General features: G+C 45.8%; 1 protein-coding gene across 7 annotated transcripts in view; it reads right to left on the bottom strand.

Moving 5' to 3' along the window:
- The window catches only part of ppfibp2b (PPFIA binding protein 2b), a 49232-nt gene that overhangs the window by 5940 nt on the left and 26743 nt on the right, over nt 1–16549 (bottom strand). For 3 of the 7 annotated variants that reach the window (XM_084477238.1, XM_084477239.1, XM_084477243.1), the window contains 13 exons: nt 15357–15515; nt 10571–10804; nt 9161–9253; nt 7509–7620; nt 7284–7316; nt 6424–6485; nt 6224–6299; nt 5627–5709; nt 5206–5273; nt 4849–4914; nt 4277–4334; nt 3987–4037; nt 2636–2804 (listed from right to left, as the gene is read on the bottom strand). In XM_084477238.1, coding sequence (XP_084333364.1) covers nt 2636–2804; nt 3987–4037; nt 4277–4334; nt 4849–4914; nt 5206–5273; nt 5627–5709; nt 6224–6299; nt 6424–6485; nt 7284–7316; nt 7509–7620; nt 9161–9253; nt 10571–10804; nt 15357–15515 — 1264 coding nt within the window. Of the gene's footprint in view, nt 1–2635; nt 2805–3986; nt 4038–4276; nt 4335–4848; nt 4915–5205; nt 5274–5626; nt 5710–6223; nt 6300–6423; nt 6486–7283; nt 7317–7508; nt 7621–9160; nt 9254–10570; nt 10805–15356; nt 15516–15855; nt 15889–16549 lie in introns of those variants that run through there. The other 4 variants (XM_084477244.1, XM_084477241.1, XM_084477240.1 and 1 more) reach the window with 4 other exon arrangements.

Below are 16549 nucleotides of genomic sequence, written 5' to 3'. Positions count from 1 at the left end.
GAAGAGAAGCATGTAGTATCGCTACAGGGCTGTCCAAGAGTCCAAGCCATAAAGTAATTGTACTGTTGGGGCATGTTACCCACCAACATCATAGAGGTTGTGTTTCCCAGCCAATCCTGGGGCACAGCAAGATGTTAGCAAAGCAAGGGAGAGAAAGAAAGTGGCAGAAGCAGGCATCAGTCAGAAATTCCATTACATATATATATACATCTTTAAACTATTATCACATTGATATTATTGTTATTATATGGATAGACTGCAAAATATTTATCCATAAAATAAAAATATAAAGACAACGCTGGACAATGCCTCACCAGATACAAACAAATGAAAAAGCAAGTGCACTAATGAATTAACTCCTGGCAGCGTAACTCTTCTGCATCGATGGATTTCATCTGTCACCACTAACTGTCTCTAGAATGCATCATCATCATGAGGATGCTTAGAGCAGACTTCTGTCTTCCCTCATATCCACAAGTCACATGACTTCAGGGGAGGACTGGCTTAATAGTAGCCAGTCCTCCCCTAACGTACTGTGTTCCTACTGTAAAGTGTGTGACGGTTACTACTTTCAGAAGGGTGAATAGTGTAGTAGGGATATTACTGTATTTGTACAACTATGCATGGAAGCATTGCTTTTGTTTATTCATAAAAATAAAAACAAGCAAGTGGCAATTTAATCTCTGTGGCATTGTATACCAGTGTGTGGTTTAATAAAAATATAAACGACACAAAAGGGTTGTAGATCCAAGTCTGTGAGCAGTGTGTGTGGGGAGAGTGTCACGTCTCACCCTGCTCCTTGAGTTCCGTTGTTATTGTTTCACTAAGTCCTTCATCGTTTGCGGTTTTACCTTGTCTTACTCACCCCTCGTTTCAGATACTACACCTAACAATATACTTATTGCCTAACAATCACCCGTTCATACACACATTCACACACCAACGGCGGTGTCAGCCCTGCAAGGGCGACAGCCAGCTCGTCGGGAGCAGTTAGGGTGAGGTGTCTTGCTCAGGGACACCTCGACACTCAGCTAGGAGGAGCCGGGGATCGAACTCGCTCTACCACCTGAGCCACTGCTGCTCTACTGTACTTAGGCGTGTTTATCTCCGTCTGGGCCAGTTCGTCTTTGTTCCTCAGTGTCAAAAGTCTAGCATTAGTCCTATTGATTACTACGGTTCCTACGTTTAGATTCCCTCTAGTTTCCCCTGAACACGCCTTTGCCTTCTCGCTGGATTTGTTGGACTGATCCTCAGTGATTAACCTGTACACCAATCCACTACGCTTTTGTCAACCCTTGCCGGATTTGTCTGCTTGATGACCTGATTTTGAGTCATGCTTTTGAGTCCTTTCCCTGTGGTTCCACCAGTCCTTACAGATAGAGAGAGAGCGGGGGACAAGGGGGTTGGAGAGAGCTTGATGTCAGGCAGCTATGCCTCTTCATGCACAATGGACGTCCAAGCCAGTTGAAGCAAGCATATCCCTTAACATTCAAACTTTGTCTTCCAACACACACTGCTCCACATTAGTTTGCTCTGCACTGCACTGTAAAACAACCCGTGTGTGTGTCTGCATGTGTGTTAGGGGACTGAAGGAACAAGCGGGGGTGGTTGTAGTTGGTTTCCTGATATGTGCATGCATGTGTGAACTCATGATGCAAGATTATGTCAGAATGCATGCCCCTTAACAAGGAGTTGAAGTGCGTGGTCTAGTTAGTGTCTGTTTGTGTGTGTGTGTGAGTGTGTGTGTGTGTGTGTGTGTGTGTGTGTGTGTGTGTGTGTGTGTGTACTACCCAATGTCCTTGCCATTGTGTGTGTATGCATTGGGTATATGTGTGTGTGTTTGTGTGTGTGTATATGTGTGTGGTTGTGTGTCAAAGAAAGGCTGATGCCAGAGAGCGGTGCTTTATTTGTCATGAGTCATGGAGAGTTTTAAATTAATCCTGGCCATGGATTGGCTGGATCCTCATTTTAGAGTCTCTAGCCCACGCTAAGCTTCTTAAAGTCGCGGTGAGGGCACCCCTTCATGCAGCTGTAATCCCACAGTCCTCGACAGAAGCCAAGGGTGCACCAATTAGGTCTCAATGACTTATTTATTTGAAAAGATTTTCTCATATCAGAGTGAGCTTATAAAGTTGGGTAATACAGTACCTAAAGCTGGAGCACTGGCACTCCGACAGCGAACTCCAGTCAAAACCGAGAGAGAGAGAGAGAGAGAGAGAGAGAGAGAGAGAGAGAGAGAGAGAGAGAGAGAGGGAGAGAGAGAGGGAGAGAGAGAGAGAGAGGGAGAGAGAGCGAGCGAGAGACACACACAGGAGAGGTGTATTGCAGGGCAGTGGAGCAGCAGATCACGCCGGAGATGAGGTGAAAATCAAGCGAGACAAAGTGTGAAAGACAGAGGATGAAAGAAAGAGAAAGAGCATAAACAGGAAGCATTAGAAGCCTAATTAGTAGAGAAAGAGAAAGTCAGTGTTACCGATTGCATTGTTATTGTTTTGTATATTTCTTTTGGTAAACAGCAAGCTTTGTTAAGTTCATTGGTGATCACAAAAAAAACAAAGCACACAAACCACAAAGACCCAGAGTAGAAGGAAAGGAAAATAGATTGTTTGCGTGTGGGCTCAGCCTCTGAGCTTACTGAGACCGTAGTCCTTGTGGCTCTTGATGTGGGAGTGCTGCCTGGGGGAGGAGGGGCACTCTTTGTCCCTCTCCTGCTCTCCGTTGAGATGACCGATCCTGTGGCCTGCTGCCTTGCTCAGCTTCCCGGGCAGGGTCCGGTACTTGTTCTCATCCATGTGTCGATGTGTCTGCGTAGGAGGGAATCCACAGACCCAAATCAGCTTTGAGATATTTGAGTACTCTAGTTTTAAGTCAAGTAAATGTGGCAACACAAGCCCTTAATCACAGTTACAGTCTCAAAGGGATCCACAGGCCTCCTCCTTGGATGCATGGAAAAACTCCCTTAAACAAAAGACAAACTGCCTCTGCAGGGAGAAAATCCCCTAGCAAGGAAAAACTCACTTAAGAAAGAAAAAACTCCCTTGTTAGATAAAGTAATCATCCTTTTCTAGTTTGGTGCCAAGCTAACCGCCCAAAAGGGCAGACAAGTACTAGTACTAGTACTACGACTATCACTTGATAGACTAGCACTAACACTAGATAGACTAGCACTTACACCAGATAGACTAGCACAAACACCAGATAGACTAGCGCTAGATAGACTAGCATTAACACTTGATAGACTAGCACTTACACCAGATAGACTAGCACAAACACCAGATAGACTAGCGCTAGATAGACTAGCATTAACACTTGATAGACTAGCACTAACACTTGATAGACTAGCACTAACACTAGCTAGACTAGCACTAGCAGTAGTACTAGATAGACTAGCACTAACACTGGATAGACTAGCACTAACACTGGATAGACTAGCACTAGATACCAGGCGATGCATGTATATGTTGTGCTCTCCAACTGCATGTCTTGTGTGGTGCTTTTTGAGCAATGTGTGTACAACATTTGAAAGTTCAAGAATCTATCTCCCTCTTCCACTGTCTACGGCCTCCAATCTCTTCCGGGGGACCTCGGGGGTGGGGTCATGACCGACTACCATCCCTTTGCTCTCTCGAATAAACCCTGGCTCTAAAAATACACAACGCCGGCTTCCTCTGAAGCTCTGATGCGCTCGCTATCTCAGCGGGCATCAGAGTCACAGGGCCTCGTGTGCTCTGACACAACGGCCAAGAGGCCAGCGGGTAACAGCGGGGCTGAGAGGCAGCCATGACGAGAAGGCTTTCTGACAGTCTCTTCAGGTGACGCCCGACCCAGCGTGTCCTGCGTCGTTGATATCCACAGGATTGAACTGTCTCTTGCTATGTTTTGTACAGTGTACAGTGTGTGTGTGTGTGTGCGTAACGTGCGTTGGTTGAGTGTGTGCTGGGTTAGTACGGGGTTAGGTTGTGGCGTGCCACGCAGCTTAAAGATACCTTTGCCACTGCGTCTGAGGACTCAGGCTCATGTGGCAGGAACTCTACAGCCTGAGGCGGACACACACACACGCACACGCACACACGCACGCACACGCACACGCACACGCACACGCACACACACACACACACACACACACACACACACACACACACACACAACCACATGACCACACACGCATGCAATGATTAGCATAGGTTAATAACTACTAAATTGATTAATAATTATATTTGTATTCTATCAATTAAAGGTTTATTTCAACCGAGAGTACACAGTCGTGGAAAAAAACCTTTGAAGATCCACTCTGCAGCTCCTCCAGGCTGCTGGACAGCACTCGGTTCTGGCTCCTGAACAGACAGGAAGCAGGATCACATCATCACGCAAATATTTGAAGAGAAAAAAAAACATAAGAAGAATAGAACAGGCCTGAAGGCCCTTTTGGCCTCACTCGAGAGACATTAAAACAGTACAGTACATATACACACACACATCACATGCTAACGCTGAAGCACATCCATTAGGTTCCTATCCTCATTGTTAACATGGTTAAGATGGCTAGACATGCATTGAAACAGTTAACCCCAATCCTGTGGTTCCCAACCTGTCAACGGCGAAGGCACACCTCCATCCCAGACAGGAATGTAAGGTACACCAACTTAAAGTTGTAGGGCATGATAAACCGCACATACATTAATACCTGTACATTATATATACTAAGTTATTTGTAAATATCCCATGGATACACGTGCATTAAAAGCAGACGGTCCAATATGTGCTGCCGTGCCCCTGCCGTCCTAGTGAGGTGGTTTCTTATGACCACAAGTTTGCATGCATCTCCAAACAGACAGGACCACTACTTGCCATGATCCATTGAGGTAACTGGCATCGCTGATGGTCACCTTGAACGTCTCGAAGGGGTTCTGCAAACTACAGCACAAACGCAGGGCAATTATAGTCTGTGTGATATACTGGAACTATAGCACACACACAGCAATCAAAGTCTCCACTTTGTGTGTATGTGTTTGTGTGTGTGTGCGTGTATATATCTGTGTGTGTGTGTGTGTGTGTGTGTGTGTGTGTGCGTGTGTACATCTGTGTGTGTGTGTGTGTGTGTGTGTGTATGCATGTGTGCGTGTGTGTGTGTGTGTGTGTGTGTGTGTGTGTGTGTGTGTGTGTGTGGGTGTGTGTGTGTGTGTGGGTGTGCACGTGCTAACATACCCAAAGTCCAGTTCTCTTTGGCAAGAGGCTGAGGACGTGAGAAGAGGAGAGAATCCCTGAGAACAGAACTAGAAAGGGAAGAAAATAACCAGGATTAAGGATTGGAGTACAGGATTAGTGAATAACAAAGAAAAATAAATCCACCACTTTCTGTGTCCAATTGGATAGCTGGAATGATGATTTTTATAATGTAAATAATATTTACACCCATGGCTTTAAACCCTTTTTGTCAAGTTTTGTGTGTATGTGTGCACAGGAAATAAACACCTGCAAAAAGCCAACTGGGATAGATTGGACCATTGGTAAGAAAACTCTGGCTTATATATGAAACAATTGCTTGGCCGGTAGTTTCTGCCACTCAGGTGAGTAAAACAACGTATAAATAATATAATAAGGATAAATAAGTGTAAGTGTACCTTACCTCAGACCGCAGTATCTCTGAGTGGGCCTTGTGGGTCAGAGCTCTGGGCTGATGAGTGCTACGCAGCTCTTCCTCACTGTTGGCTGCAGACTCAAACACACACACAACACAAACACTGTGACGTGAGAGAGGATATGAGCATCATAATAACTATCATTATCATCATCATAATATTATTATAATTAATTGCATTGCTATAAGGCTTTGCAAGACACCCAAGTGCTGTACATAGTGTGTGAATGTGTGTGTGTGTGTGTGTGTGTGTGTGTGTGTGTGTGTGTGTGTGTGTGTGTGTGTGTGTGTGTGAGGGGGTTACGACACCTCATCCACTACCACGGTGTAGCACCCAGCTGGGTGATGCACTTAACATTGCAATAAATACAATTGTTCTTTTTATATTAGTTATTAGTATATTACATGTACTAATAACATATTCCTACTCTATTCCAGTCATCAGTCATGTATTAAATCAAATGTTTATGAATGAATTGCAGATTGTTGAAGTCAGTGTTTAGAGACAATGAGTAGCTAGGAACAGCTGGGCTGCTTGTCTTCAAAACACATGAGAACAGCAGATACAGGTGTGGGCGGGGTCACCTTGCGGGAGAGCTGCCACCTCCTTCCCCTTCCTGTAGTGGCCCAGCAGAGTGGTCAGCTCCTCGATGTGTCGATCCTGTGCCATAAACACAAACACACACACAAAAACAAAACACACACAAACAATGAGCCATCGATGCAGGAAAGACATTGAGCGATGCGTGCGATGTGTGCGTCTGGTGGTCCCTGCTCCCTCTCACCTTCTCATCGTTAGAGGCCAACAAGGACTCCATGCCTCTCTTCAGCTTCTGGAACTCTTGGTCTGGAACGCAGGAGAGGTTGAACGTTTAAACATTAGGTCTGGAGTCAGATGTCTCCAGACATGAGAGCCAGGGTGATGGGAATGGGACTGGATAGTAAAGCAGGGAGGTGAAAGAAAACATGGGATGCCATGTCTAAGACAGAACATGCATGATCAGAGTTGATGTGGTCCAAGAGGTTTGATTTTGACTTCATACTATGCTGAACACACACACACACACACACACACACACACACACACACACACACACACAGACACATACACACACAAATATCCAAACTAGTTAACAGGGAGCTACATTAACTTGATGTTAAGTAAATAGTATAAACACACAAAATCCTAGGTTATGTAGACGTGATTAAATATTTTGGAAGAAACATACCATATGGATTGTCATTTACAAAAGATGAGGATAAAGTTCAAGGTCAGGGTGAAGCATTGGCCTTACTTTAACAGCAGCCCTGGGACCCCTCCCTCAAGTCAACACTTACGACATTAATATGGCCAGCAACCTTTTAATCTACTAAGGCTCAATGCTAATGCACATTATGGACCCATTAGGTTGAGTTGTTGTGTAACTGGAGATAAAAACGGGCTTATAGCCTATTATAAATTATTAATAAACATTAAACCACTCTAACAGGCTGTACGATAGTGAAATACGGAGAATGTCTGGAAAGCAATGTTTGAACAGAAACAGAAACACACACATGTGGACACACTTACACACAAACACTCTCAAACACACACACACACACACACACACACACACACACACACACACAGAGTGTGCCTTACACTTTTCAAGCAGTTGCTTGATGTACTCCTCCTCTACAGCCGAGGGCAGCAGAGAGTAGACAGAGGAGGGAGGATGTTAACATCAGAGAGGGAGAGGGCATGCTTTGGTTAGACATTGTTTGGTTAGATTGCACTGACATGCTTTTATAACTGTACCACAGTCAGGCAGACAGACAGACATACAGACTGGCAGACAAACAGATGGACAGACAGAAACGTCGATACCTTTCCCTCCATTGTTGTTCAGTGTGCTCTCTCTGGCCATGAGTCGGTTGTTCAGAGTGTGGATCTCATTGTCTTTCGAGGACAGCAGCTCCTGTAGTTCCCCTATCGCTACCTGTGTCAGAGAGAGAGAGAGAGAGTGAGAGAGAGAGAGGGCGAGAGAGAGAAGTTAACAGAATAATCAGTAGAATAATCAGTAATATAATATACAGTAGTGTAGTATAAACATGTGTGTATGTGTTTTTGTTGTGTGTGTGTGTGTGTGTGTGTGTGTGTGTGTGTGTGTGTGTGTGTGTGGATGTGTGGATGTGTGTGTGTGTGTGTGTGTCTGTATGTGTGTGTATGCATGCACGACAGAGGCTGAAATGAAAATGATGGAGATAGACCCAGTAGACCAAGCCTTACAGTAGGTATGGTCGGTGTGGGACACATGATTCTGTAAGGACCATACAGTGATTGATGATAATGATGATGATAATGGATGGAGACATGACAGTAAGAGATTCATCCATAGATTGGAGCTTGGTATTTATAGTTAGGACCGTCTCACACACAGACACACACACACACACACACACACACACACACACACACACACACACCTTCATGGATGGGCATGCAGAGACACAAAGGGGTGGTTGGTTCTATCTGTGCAACCTATAAGCTGATCAACAGTCAAGTGGAGGCTGAGGTAATGGTGGTGGGAAGGGCTGAACTCTTACCAACAATATTGATGGTACGAAAATGAGATGAGCCAAAAGAGGAGGAGAAGGAAGAGCAAAACAAGAACACAACTCTGACAGAGGAGAACGATAACGAGAAGAGTTGGAATGAGTTGTCAATAAAAAAGTGTGAAAAAATCAAGATGGAGCTGGGAAGGAGGGAAAGTGAAGTGAAGGGGCGACAAATAGGACATGGAGGGATGGGTCATTGTGATAGGAGAGAGAGAGAGAGAGAGAGAGAGAGAGAGAGAGAGAGAGAGAGAGAGAGAGAGAGAGAGAGAGAGAGAGAGAGAGAGGGAAAGCGAGAGAGAGAGAGAGGAGGGCTGGCAGAAATAGTAAGGTAGCGAGAGTGCAGGAGAGGGAAAGAGAGGGGTAGAGAGAGGTAGAGCAAGAGTGGGAGAGAGGTGTAGAGCGAGGTAGAGCGAGGTGGGCAGAGAGTGGGCGAGGGCACCTGTGCACTGCGCCAGCGCTCCTCCCAGTGCTGCCTCTCCAGCTGTGTGTGCTCCACAGTGAGTTTGAGGCTGGACAGCTGGGTCATGAGTGACTGGTAACACACATGGAGAGAGTAAGAGATGGACAGCTGGGAGGGGGGAGGCATTCGGTAGAGAGTTAGAGGGAGGGTAGGACGGATGAGCGGAGCAGAGAGGGAGAAAGAGAAAATCTGCATAAGCAGGCAACAAGTGCTAGTGGGGAGGGACAAAGAGTTAGATGTTAGACGTTAGCAAAAGGACGCAGAGAGAAAGAGAGAGAACAGGAAACAAGACTTTCCGTCTCGTTTCCTGTGCAGTGCAGTGCAGTGGAGCAGGGTGTGGGTCTGTTTTACCCATCGATCAAGTGAGAAGATCAAGGTGATGACTGCTCCCCGCTACATAGCGTATTAGCTCTGATTGTCATGACGACGCACGTCACCGTTTGGGTGTTTTCACGCGGTACCTTGGTGACTCTGAGTTTTCTCTCGTAGTCGCTCTTCTCTTCCTCGAGCTCGTCCACCTTGTTCCTCAGCTGCGTCACCTCCTGGACCAGGTCCTGGGGAAAGGAGAAGAACAATTAGTTTTTTCGGTTTGAACAACAACAAGCCGAGTAGAAACAGACCGTGATCCAAGTCATGCAGTTAGGAGTTCAGCTCAGGAGGACGTTTGGGCCCCTTAATAGAAAACACAAACATTGTCAGAGTGAAAACCCCGTTGAACTCAAAGATCAGCAGCAGGGATGACCTGAGTGTGGCCCAATACACACACCCACACCCACACTGACACACAAAGGCACGAGGTGATAAGGAAAGAAGGACAGTCCCCCACACAGCGCAGCATTGAGTGCAGTGGACAGGGGGGGAGAGGCTCCAAAGCTGAACACAGCAGTTGTTATTGAGGGGATACAGAGTCAACGGCAGTGAGGCGATGATCCATAAACAGAAAGCACACACGCAAGTCAAGAACAAACATCTTGGAGTATGCTGAGAGCGAAGAACCTGCCCCAGACAAACCCCTAGGAGAATACCCCCCACCAAAAGAACCAGAGTTATCTGCCCCAGTTTGGGCTCCTGCGATAGGACACCTCCTGCTATGAGACGGCTGGATGGATGGGCCTTCATGGGAAGGACATTCAAGGAAGGTACCAGTAGATGTATCAGACTATTCTCGTTCAATTATTTAGTATTGCAACAAAGGTTTCGCCTTTGTAAAAACTGATATTGAACAGATCCTATGAATCTCTGGATGTGCACTTTTGAATGTTCTGCTGTGATTCTTTTGGATTCACTTGTTTCCGCACAATTTGAAATAGCGTGATAAGTTGTGATTCAAAGAGTGTGGATCGGAGCAGCTTGATGGTTTGAGGTCAATGTGATAGGAAATGTTTTCTAACATGAACATCATTGAGCTTTTAAAGACTGCAACAAGAATACATGTTACAAAGAAGCTTTGGTAAAATAGAGGTTTTGATGAAGTCCAGTCCAATCCAGTCAGCCTAAGTGTGTTGACCTCTGTTAGTAAAAGGAATACCAAGTTGCATGCAAACCATGTATCAGCAATAAAACACAATGAAAACACCACATAACATGCCTGACACCCTCACAGATTAAACGTTTTCCCCAGGTGTTGTCTGGGTAATGTAGGCAGATACCTACATCACCCAGAGTATGACGGGACCCAATAGAGTGCAGAGCGAAAACAGACTCCTCTTTAGTCACACTACGAGAGAGATTGTTAGTTGGCTTCTCAGGGACAGAAATGCTTTGGGTTTGAGTTGTGCAGTATGGTTAGCGGTAGAATAAATACGTAATGAGGGAGCGGGGGGGGGGGCGGGGAGGTGTTGAAGAAACGTTCATCCATCCAAACTCCCTACATGTACACTCTGTCCACCGTGGACCCAGCAGTCCCCCGGGTCAGGGCTGGACAGGCAGCGGTCCGAGCCCGCCGAGCCCGCCACGGGGCTCGCGGCCCGGGCTAGGCCGGCACCCGTGGCCCCCTGCTGGGCCTCCCGCCTCTCCAGGGCCTTTTTCTCCTGGATACGGGTGCTGATCTCCTCCTGAAACCTGCACATCTGCTCCTGGAGCTCACTGATGAGGTTCACCACACACTGGGGGTGGCCGGGCGGAGGGATGGAGACGGTGAAGGAGAGGATGAGGATCAGAGTAAGTACAAAGGCAGGAGGGAAGAATGAGCGACAAGGGGGAAGGGGAGTGTGACGTGAGGAGGAGATTGAGAAATAAGAGAACAGGTAAGAGTAGAGAGAGGAGGAGAAGAGGAAAGGAGAGGAGGGGGAGGAGAGAGGAGAGGAGGGGAGAGGAGAGGAGGAGGAAGAGATGAACCTCTGTGTTAATGTCGTTATTTGTACTTATGGTTCTCTGTTTGCACTGAGGGAAGAGGCAACACATTTTGATATGACAGCAACATTGGACAAAACCAAAGAACATGAGCATGCGCACACGCACGCACGCACGCACGCACACACACACACACACACACACACACATGCACACAGACACACACACAGAGCAGAGGATATGTGTGGGGTCATCAATTCTACGCATGAGTGACTTAACATTAAACCACCCAAACACTCAATACATTAGCTTGGGTGTCCGATGGCCATGGATATGATGGGGCTGTGTATTTGTGTAACTTACTATTTAGATAGGGATAGCATTTGCATGAACGCAGTGTCATGTCCACGCACATACACGCACACACACACACACACACACACCACCGCTGTGGCATCGTGGTATAACGACGCACATTGTTGGAATTGTGAAAGTAATAGATACATACAAAGGCATGCGGCTGTACACATATTTGCAAACACACACACACACACACACATACATACACACACGCCAGACCCCACACACACACACACATACATACACACACGCCAGACCCCATGGCCTGCTTCTAGCTGGGTGTTGATGTGACTGATGACAGAAGATAAAATGCTTTTCAACAAGCTCAGTATTTCACCTGGCAGTAAGATGTGGCCTAGCATTAAGAGGTAGAATGAGAAGAGCTGGAAAGAGTGGATTTCTTTACAATAGGGAAAGTATTAATATAATAAATATAGTAAGACCCTAGATATAGACATAGACTGCTAGCCTTTATTATTCATATTTCCATTGAGAAGATAACTACCACAAATACTAAGACAGATACAAGGACTTTTGTAATTACACATAAAAAGTTTACACTCTTAATAGAACCGGTCACAATTCCATTGTAACGCTCAGTTTGTGAGTGTGTGTGTGGTTTCCGGGGGTGAAAGTGTGTGTCCCTTAGGAATGCATCAAATGGACGCCTACCATTCTGCCATTCCTCCTCCCACCCGTGCATTTTGCAGCTGTTACCATGTTCTTCACACACACACACACACACACACACACACACACACACACACACACACACACACACACACACACACACACACACACACACACACACACACACACACACACACAAAGCATTGAGCATTTATGATCCATTACCATCACAGCATGGACTACACAATGCCTCATTACTCTATTATATTGTGTGTCTGTGTCTGCGTGTGCCAGAAGAATAGTATTATTAATTAATCTGAATTTCTCTCCTTTCTCCCTTCACCACTTCTTTATTTTAAGACAGTTATACTGTTACAATGTACTATGCATTGTATGCTACGCCAATTGAAATGCTATGGCAGTTTATTGAAACAAAACTAAAAGAAGTGTTTGTCCATTTAAACGATGACATGAACATACAGTGATGACATGCTGAACTGTGTGCTGACATCCCCTTGTGGGTTTGTATGTGTGTGGGTATAAACCAAATTCCATTCCAGACCATTAACCACAAACCTCTCTCTCTCCAAGTTTCGTTCTGGCGACTTGTTTCCTCCTATCACCGCGACTAGAGAGTCTGAAGCTCATTAGGTTACTGCGGACGGGTTACTGTAGCAGGGGTTGAGGAAAGAAGCCTTGTGATCTGTTTCATCCTATAGTAATATAGGCTTGGAAAGTGAAATTGTCATGTGTAAATTGTGAAAGGTTTGCATGGTTCTGATGTGAATATGGATAAACAAGAGCATAAACCAGGAATTGGATACATAGATTTGTGTTTTGGATTTGGATCCTTTAAGTGGGAGGTCAGAAAAAGTGCTGTGCAAGCATGCTGATTTCAATCACAAAGAATGAAGGGTAGCCTATCTGTGGTGCATGCTTTATCAAGTATGACCAGATAGAAGGCTTTGTCTGGGCCTTTTAAATCTAGCCTTGTGAAAGTAGCAGCAATGATATTGTAAAACTGTTGTTTATTGGCAGTACATTTAGGAGACCTTTTTAGTATTTTGTCCTTATGTGGGGGTGGGGAGGGATAGTGTGTGTGTTTGTGTGTGTGTGTGCCTGTCTGTCTACAGGTGTGTGTGTGTGTGTGTGTGTGTGTGTGTGTGTGTGTGTGTGTGTGTGTCTCTGGTCATGCATCTATCCGACTCAAGGGCTTCACAACAACATTTTCATGCATGTCATATGGAATCTGCCCATCTGTCTGTCACTGTCTCTCCTTCTGTTCACCTCTCCATTCCTCTCTCCTCATTCCTTTCTCTCGCCCTCTCTAAACCTCCTCCTCCTTGTCACTCTTCTTCTGACCCGTGAAGCTTATCCTGAACATCAGAGTGTCGGAGTGTGTGTGCCCGTGCCTATGTGTACATGTGTGTGAGAAACATGGGACAGTTGTTTACTGACAGCTCCTTGTCATTGTTATGATGCATTCAACGCAATAATGCACAGTGACATGCGGACACACGCACGCAGATATACGCATACACACGCACACGCACACACACACACACACACACACACACACACACACACACACACATACGCACACACACACCGACACATCAGATGAACAGGGATTGTTCCAGTGTCTTGCGGTACCAATAGGGAGCAGCTGGGTGTCACAATGAACAAGGCCCCCCACAAAGAGACCACTGAAGACATAAGCAGCGCTCCACTGGACTCTCAGCCTTTTTGTGAGTGTGTGTGTGTGTATGTGTGTCTGTCGGTTTGTCCGTGTGTGTTTGTGTGTGTAAATGAACGGTTGGAGAGGAAATTGTCAAGTTTTCGATCATACTCAAAGTGTCACACCTTTGGACTATCAAAATCCACAAAATGATATTAAGTACAGCATGAAGCCTTTTCTTTAGTATTATATTGAATAACTATTAAATTTAAAGTTTCTCTGAGAAATAATATTTCTGTAAATTTTACTGACTGTCACTGATAGCGTTGACAATCAGGTACAAAGGCGTATGGATTCAGCGACGCCCACCCACTGTGTCTTCATTCCCGCTGAGGGATGTTTGGCCTGGGGTACGGCAACACCACCACGGTGCCTGGATGTGGGGGGTATTTCTGCCCTTTTTACGACCGCCGTCAGCTGTGTGTGTCTGGCAGGCGGTCTGGGACCTTGTTCTCCGGACGTCTGGAGGCTACTGGGGGGGGGGTCAGGTTAAATCTATCCAGGGCCCCCACAACACCAGCCGCCCATTAAGGACATTATATAAATATGAATGTATGTATGTAATGTTCAAGCTGAAATAGAAAATGGTGAATGGAATCGAAGACTGATGTGAACCATGCTGACCTGGACCAGTTGTGGAAAAGAAAAGGGTCCGAAATGTTTTATCAAAAGTGCTCTTGTTGTTCAGAGAAGTATATGGTAAAATGCAACATATAGATCTCCCTAGTTTATCCTGGTCAGAACACTGTCTTGTAGTCGCTGTACGGTATAGGGGCCTGCAGATAACAGAAGCTTGAGCTGACAACTTTAGGCCTCTACTTCAAACACACATTCCACCAATTCAACACCATGGGACACAGGTGACATCGCACAAGCAGGACATCAAGCAAGCACGTTCCCATGTGTTCCCATGTGAACAGCCCAGTCCAGTACAAACACAATCAGAGAAAAACAATACAATTAAACCGTACTTCAGAGTCGTTTTAGACAGAACACAATTTGGTGGTGTTTATGAAGACCTGGGAACTGGGTGAAGCCCTGAGAGTAGGAACTAGATGAGGGGAACCAGCTTTTCTGGGTGGGTTTGGCGGTTGTTTAAGAAGGCCTCCAGAGGGGCACTCAAGAATTTCCCAACAATTGCCTTTGGCCCTGTGACAGTAACAACATGTAAAACCACACAGTCCACTCTCACACTAGTGTGGATGCAGTTCCTGTGTGCTACATGTTTCTTAGTATCTGTCGTATATTAAAATATATTATTTTTATTTTTTTCTCCCCATTGCAAAATGGGGAGAATCACCATTCTCATTTCCTCTTTCCACAAGAGTGTATCACTTTTTTGGCAGGCGCCAATGTAAGCACCACACTAACACTTTCATATTCATCTCGCTGTCTACCTGCACAAAGAAATACAACCACATGATCTCAGTGTGCGATACGTGTTCAAATTATCAAAAAACTGCAAACTCCCTGCATCCAGGTCTGATACTATTGTCAACTGAGAAACAGATTGATTTGTCCTGGAAAAAAGATTGATTCGTTGTGCAGCAGCTATAAGTCCTAGTAATGATTGACCTGTCCTCTGATTCACCCAGTCATTCAAACACATTGGTGGTGGAGAACATCACATCGCCTACCTCTGCTTTGTTCTGCTTTCTGTCCGGGGACTCGGGGCGTGTGTGTTGAAGTGTGTTGCTGTGAGCCTCCTCCATGCCCACCATCGTCAGCTTGAGCTGGGACACCTCGTCCATCAGATCCAGCTTCTCGCCCTCCAGAGAGGTCCTACTCAGCAGCTCCTAGGAAACACGGACACCCACACACACACACACACACACACACACACAAAAACACACACACAAATGTCAATTATAGCATTGCTATCCAGGAACAGAGGCATCCTACCTTAAATGAGACATGTAAGCAACAAACAGTATTTCAATATCAACCAGAGCTAGTAGGTGAACCTGCACAGGGCAAAGTCAGAGTAGTGCCTGGGAGATGAAGCCATGCCAGTCCCCACTGGTCTCAATGTTCTTCCCTCCACTCTGGTCCAACCGACTGACTGTGAGCTAACCAACTGACTGGGATAAACGGGGGGGGGGGGGGGGGGGGCTAAATATACACACCCTCACTTACATAGAGTAGCTGGGGTCTCTATTAATACTGCCCACTGTCTCTCTCTTTCTCACTTGCTCTTTCTCCGGAATGCAACAATCCAAAATAAAGGTTGAGAAACAGAGTTAGAGCGATGAAGCTATAAAAAGGTGTGTTTTCTGACTCACATGCATTTAAAAACGCCCATTTCTCCCCTCGCTCCTCTCTCTCTCTGTCTGTCTCTGTCTGATTCTCTCTCTCTCTCTCTCTCTGTCTCTCTGTCCCTCTCTCTGGGAGTATCTGTCTGACTGTTGCTTTCAGTTACGCGGTCAAACAGTTAATCCTACTTCCTCTTTGTGAGCCCAATCTTTGGTGCCTGGAACAACTCTTGAGAGAGACAAAGAAAACGGCCTGCCACTGGTCATCCATACTCACAGAGAGTCTGAAGTACTAATTACTGTTTGCTTGATCACTTAATTGCTCTACCAAAAGAGATTGAAACACAGCTCTTCTGTCCCCCCCACCCCCCACCCGACCCTCTATCCTCCTTCTCTCTCTCCCTCTCTCTCTCTCTCTCTCTCTCTCTCTCTCTCTCTCTCTCTCTCTCTCCCTCTCTCTCTGCATTCCACTGGTGAAAGTATGGCCTCGTCTGATTGGCTCTCCTCTGGCAGAGAATACTAAAGCAGCAGTGTGTAGAATTTACTGGCATCAAGCAGAACGAACTTGGCAGAAATGG

The sequence above is a fragment of the Micromesistius poutassou genome (assembly GCF_964030765.1).
Source record: "Micromesistius poutassou genome assembly, chromosome: 13".
NCBI lineage: Eukaryota > Metazoa > Chordata > Actinopteri > Gadiformes > Gadidae > Micromesistius > Micromesistius poutassou.
The sequence above is the reverse complement of the archived record's forward strand: the minus strand, read 5'-3'. Positions and strand labels throughout refer to the sequence as shown.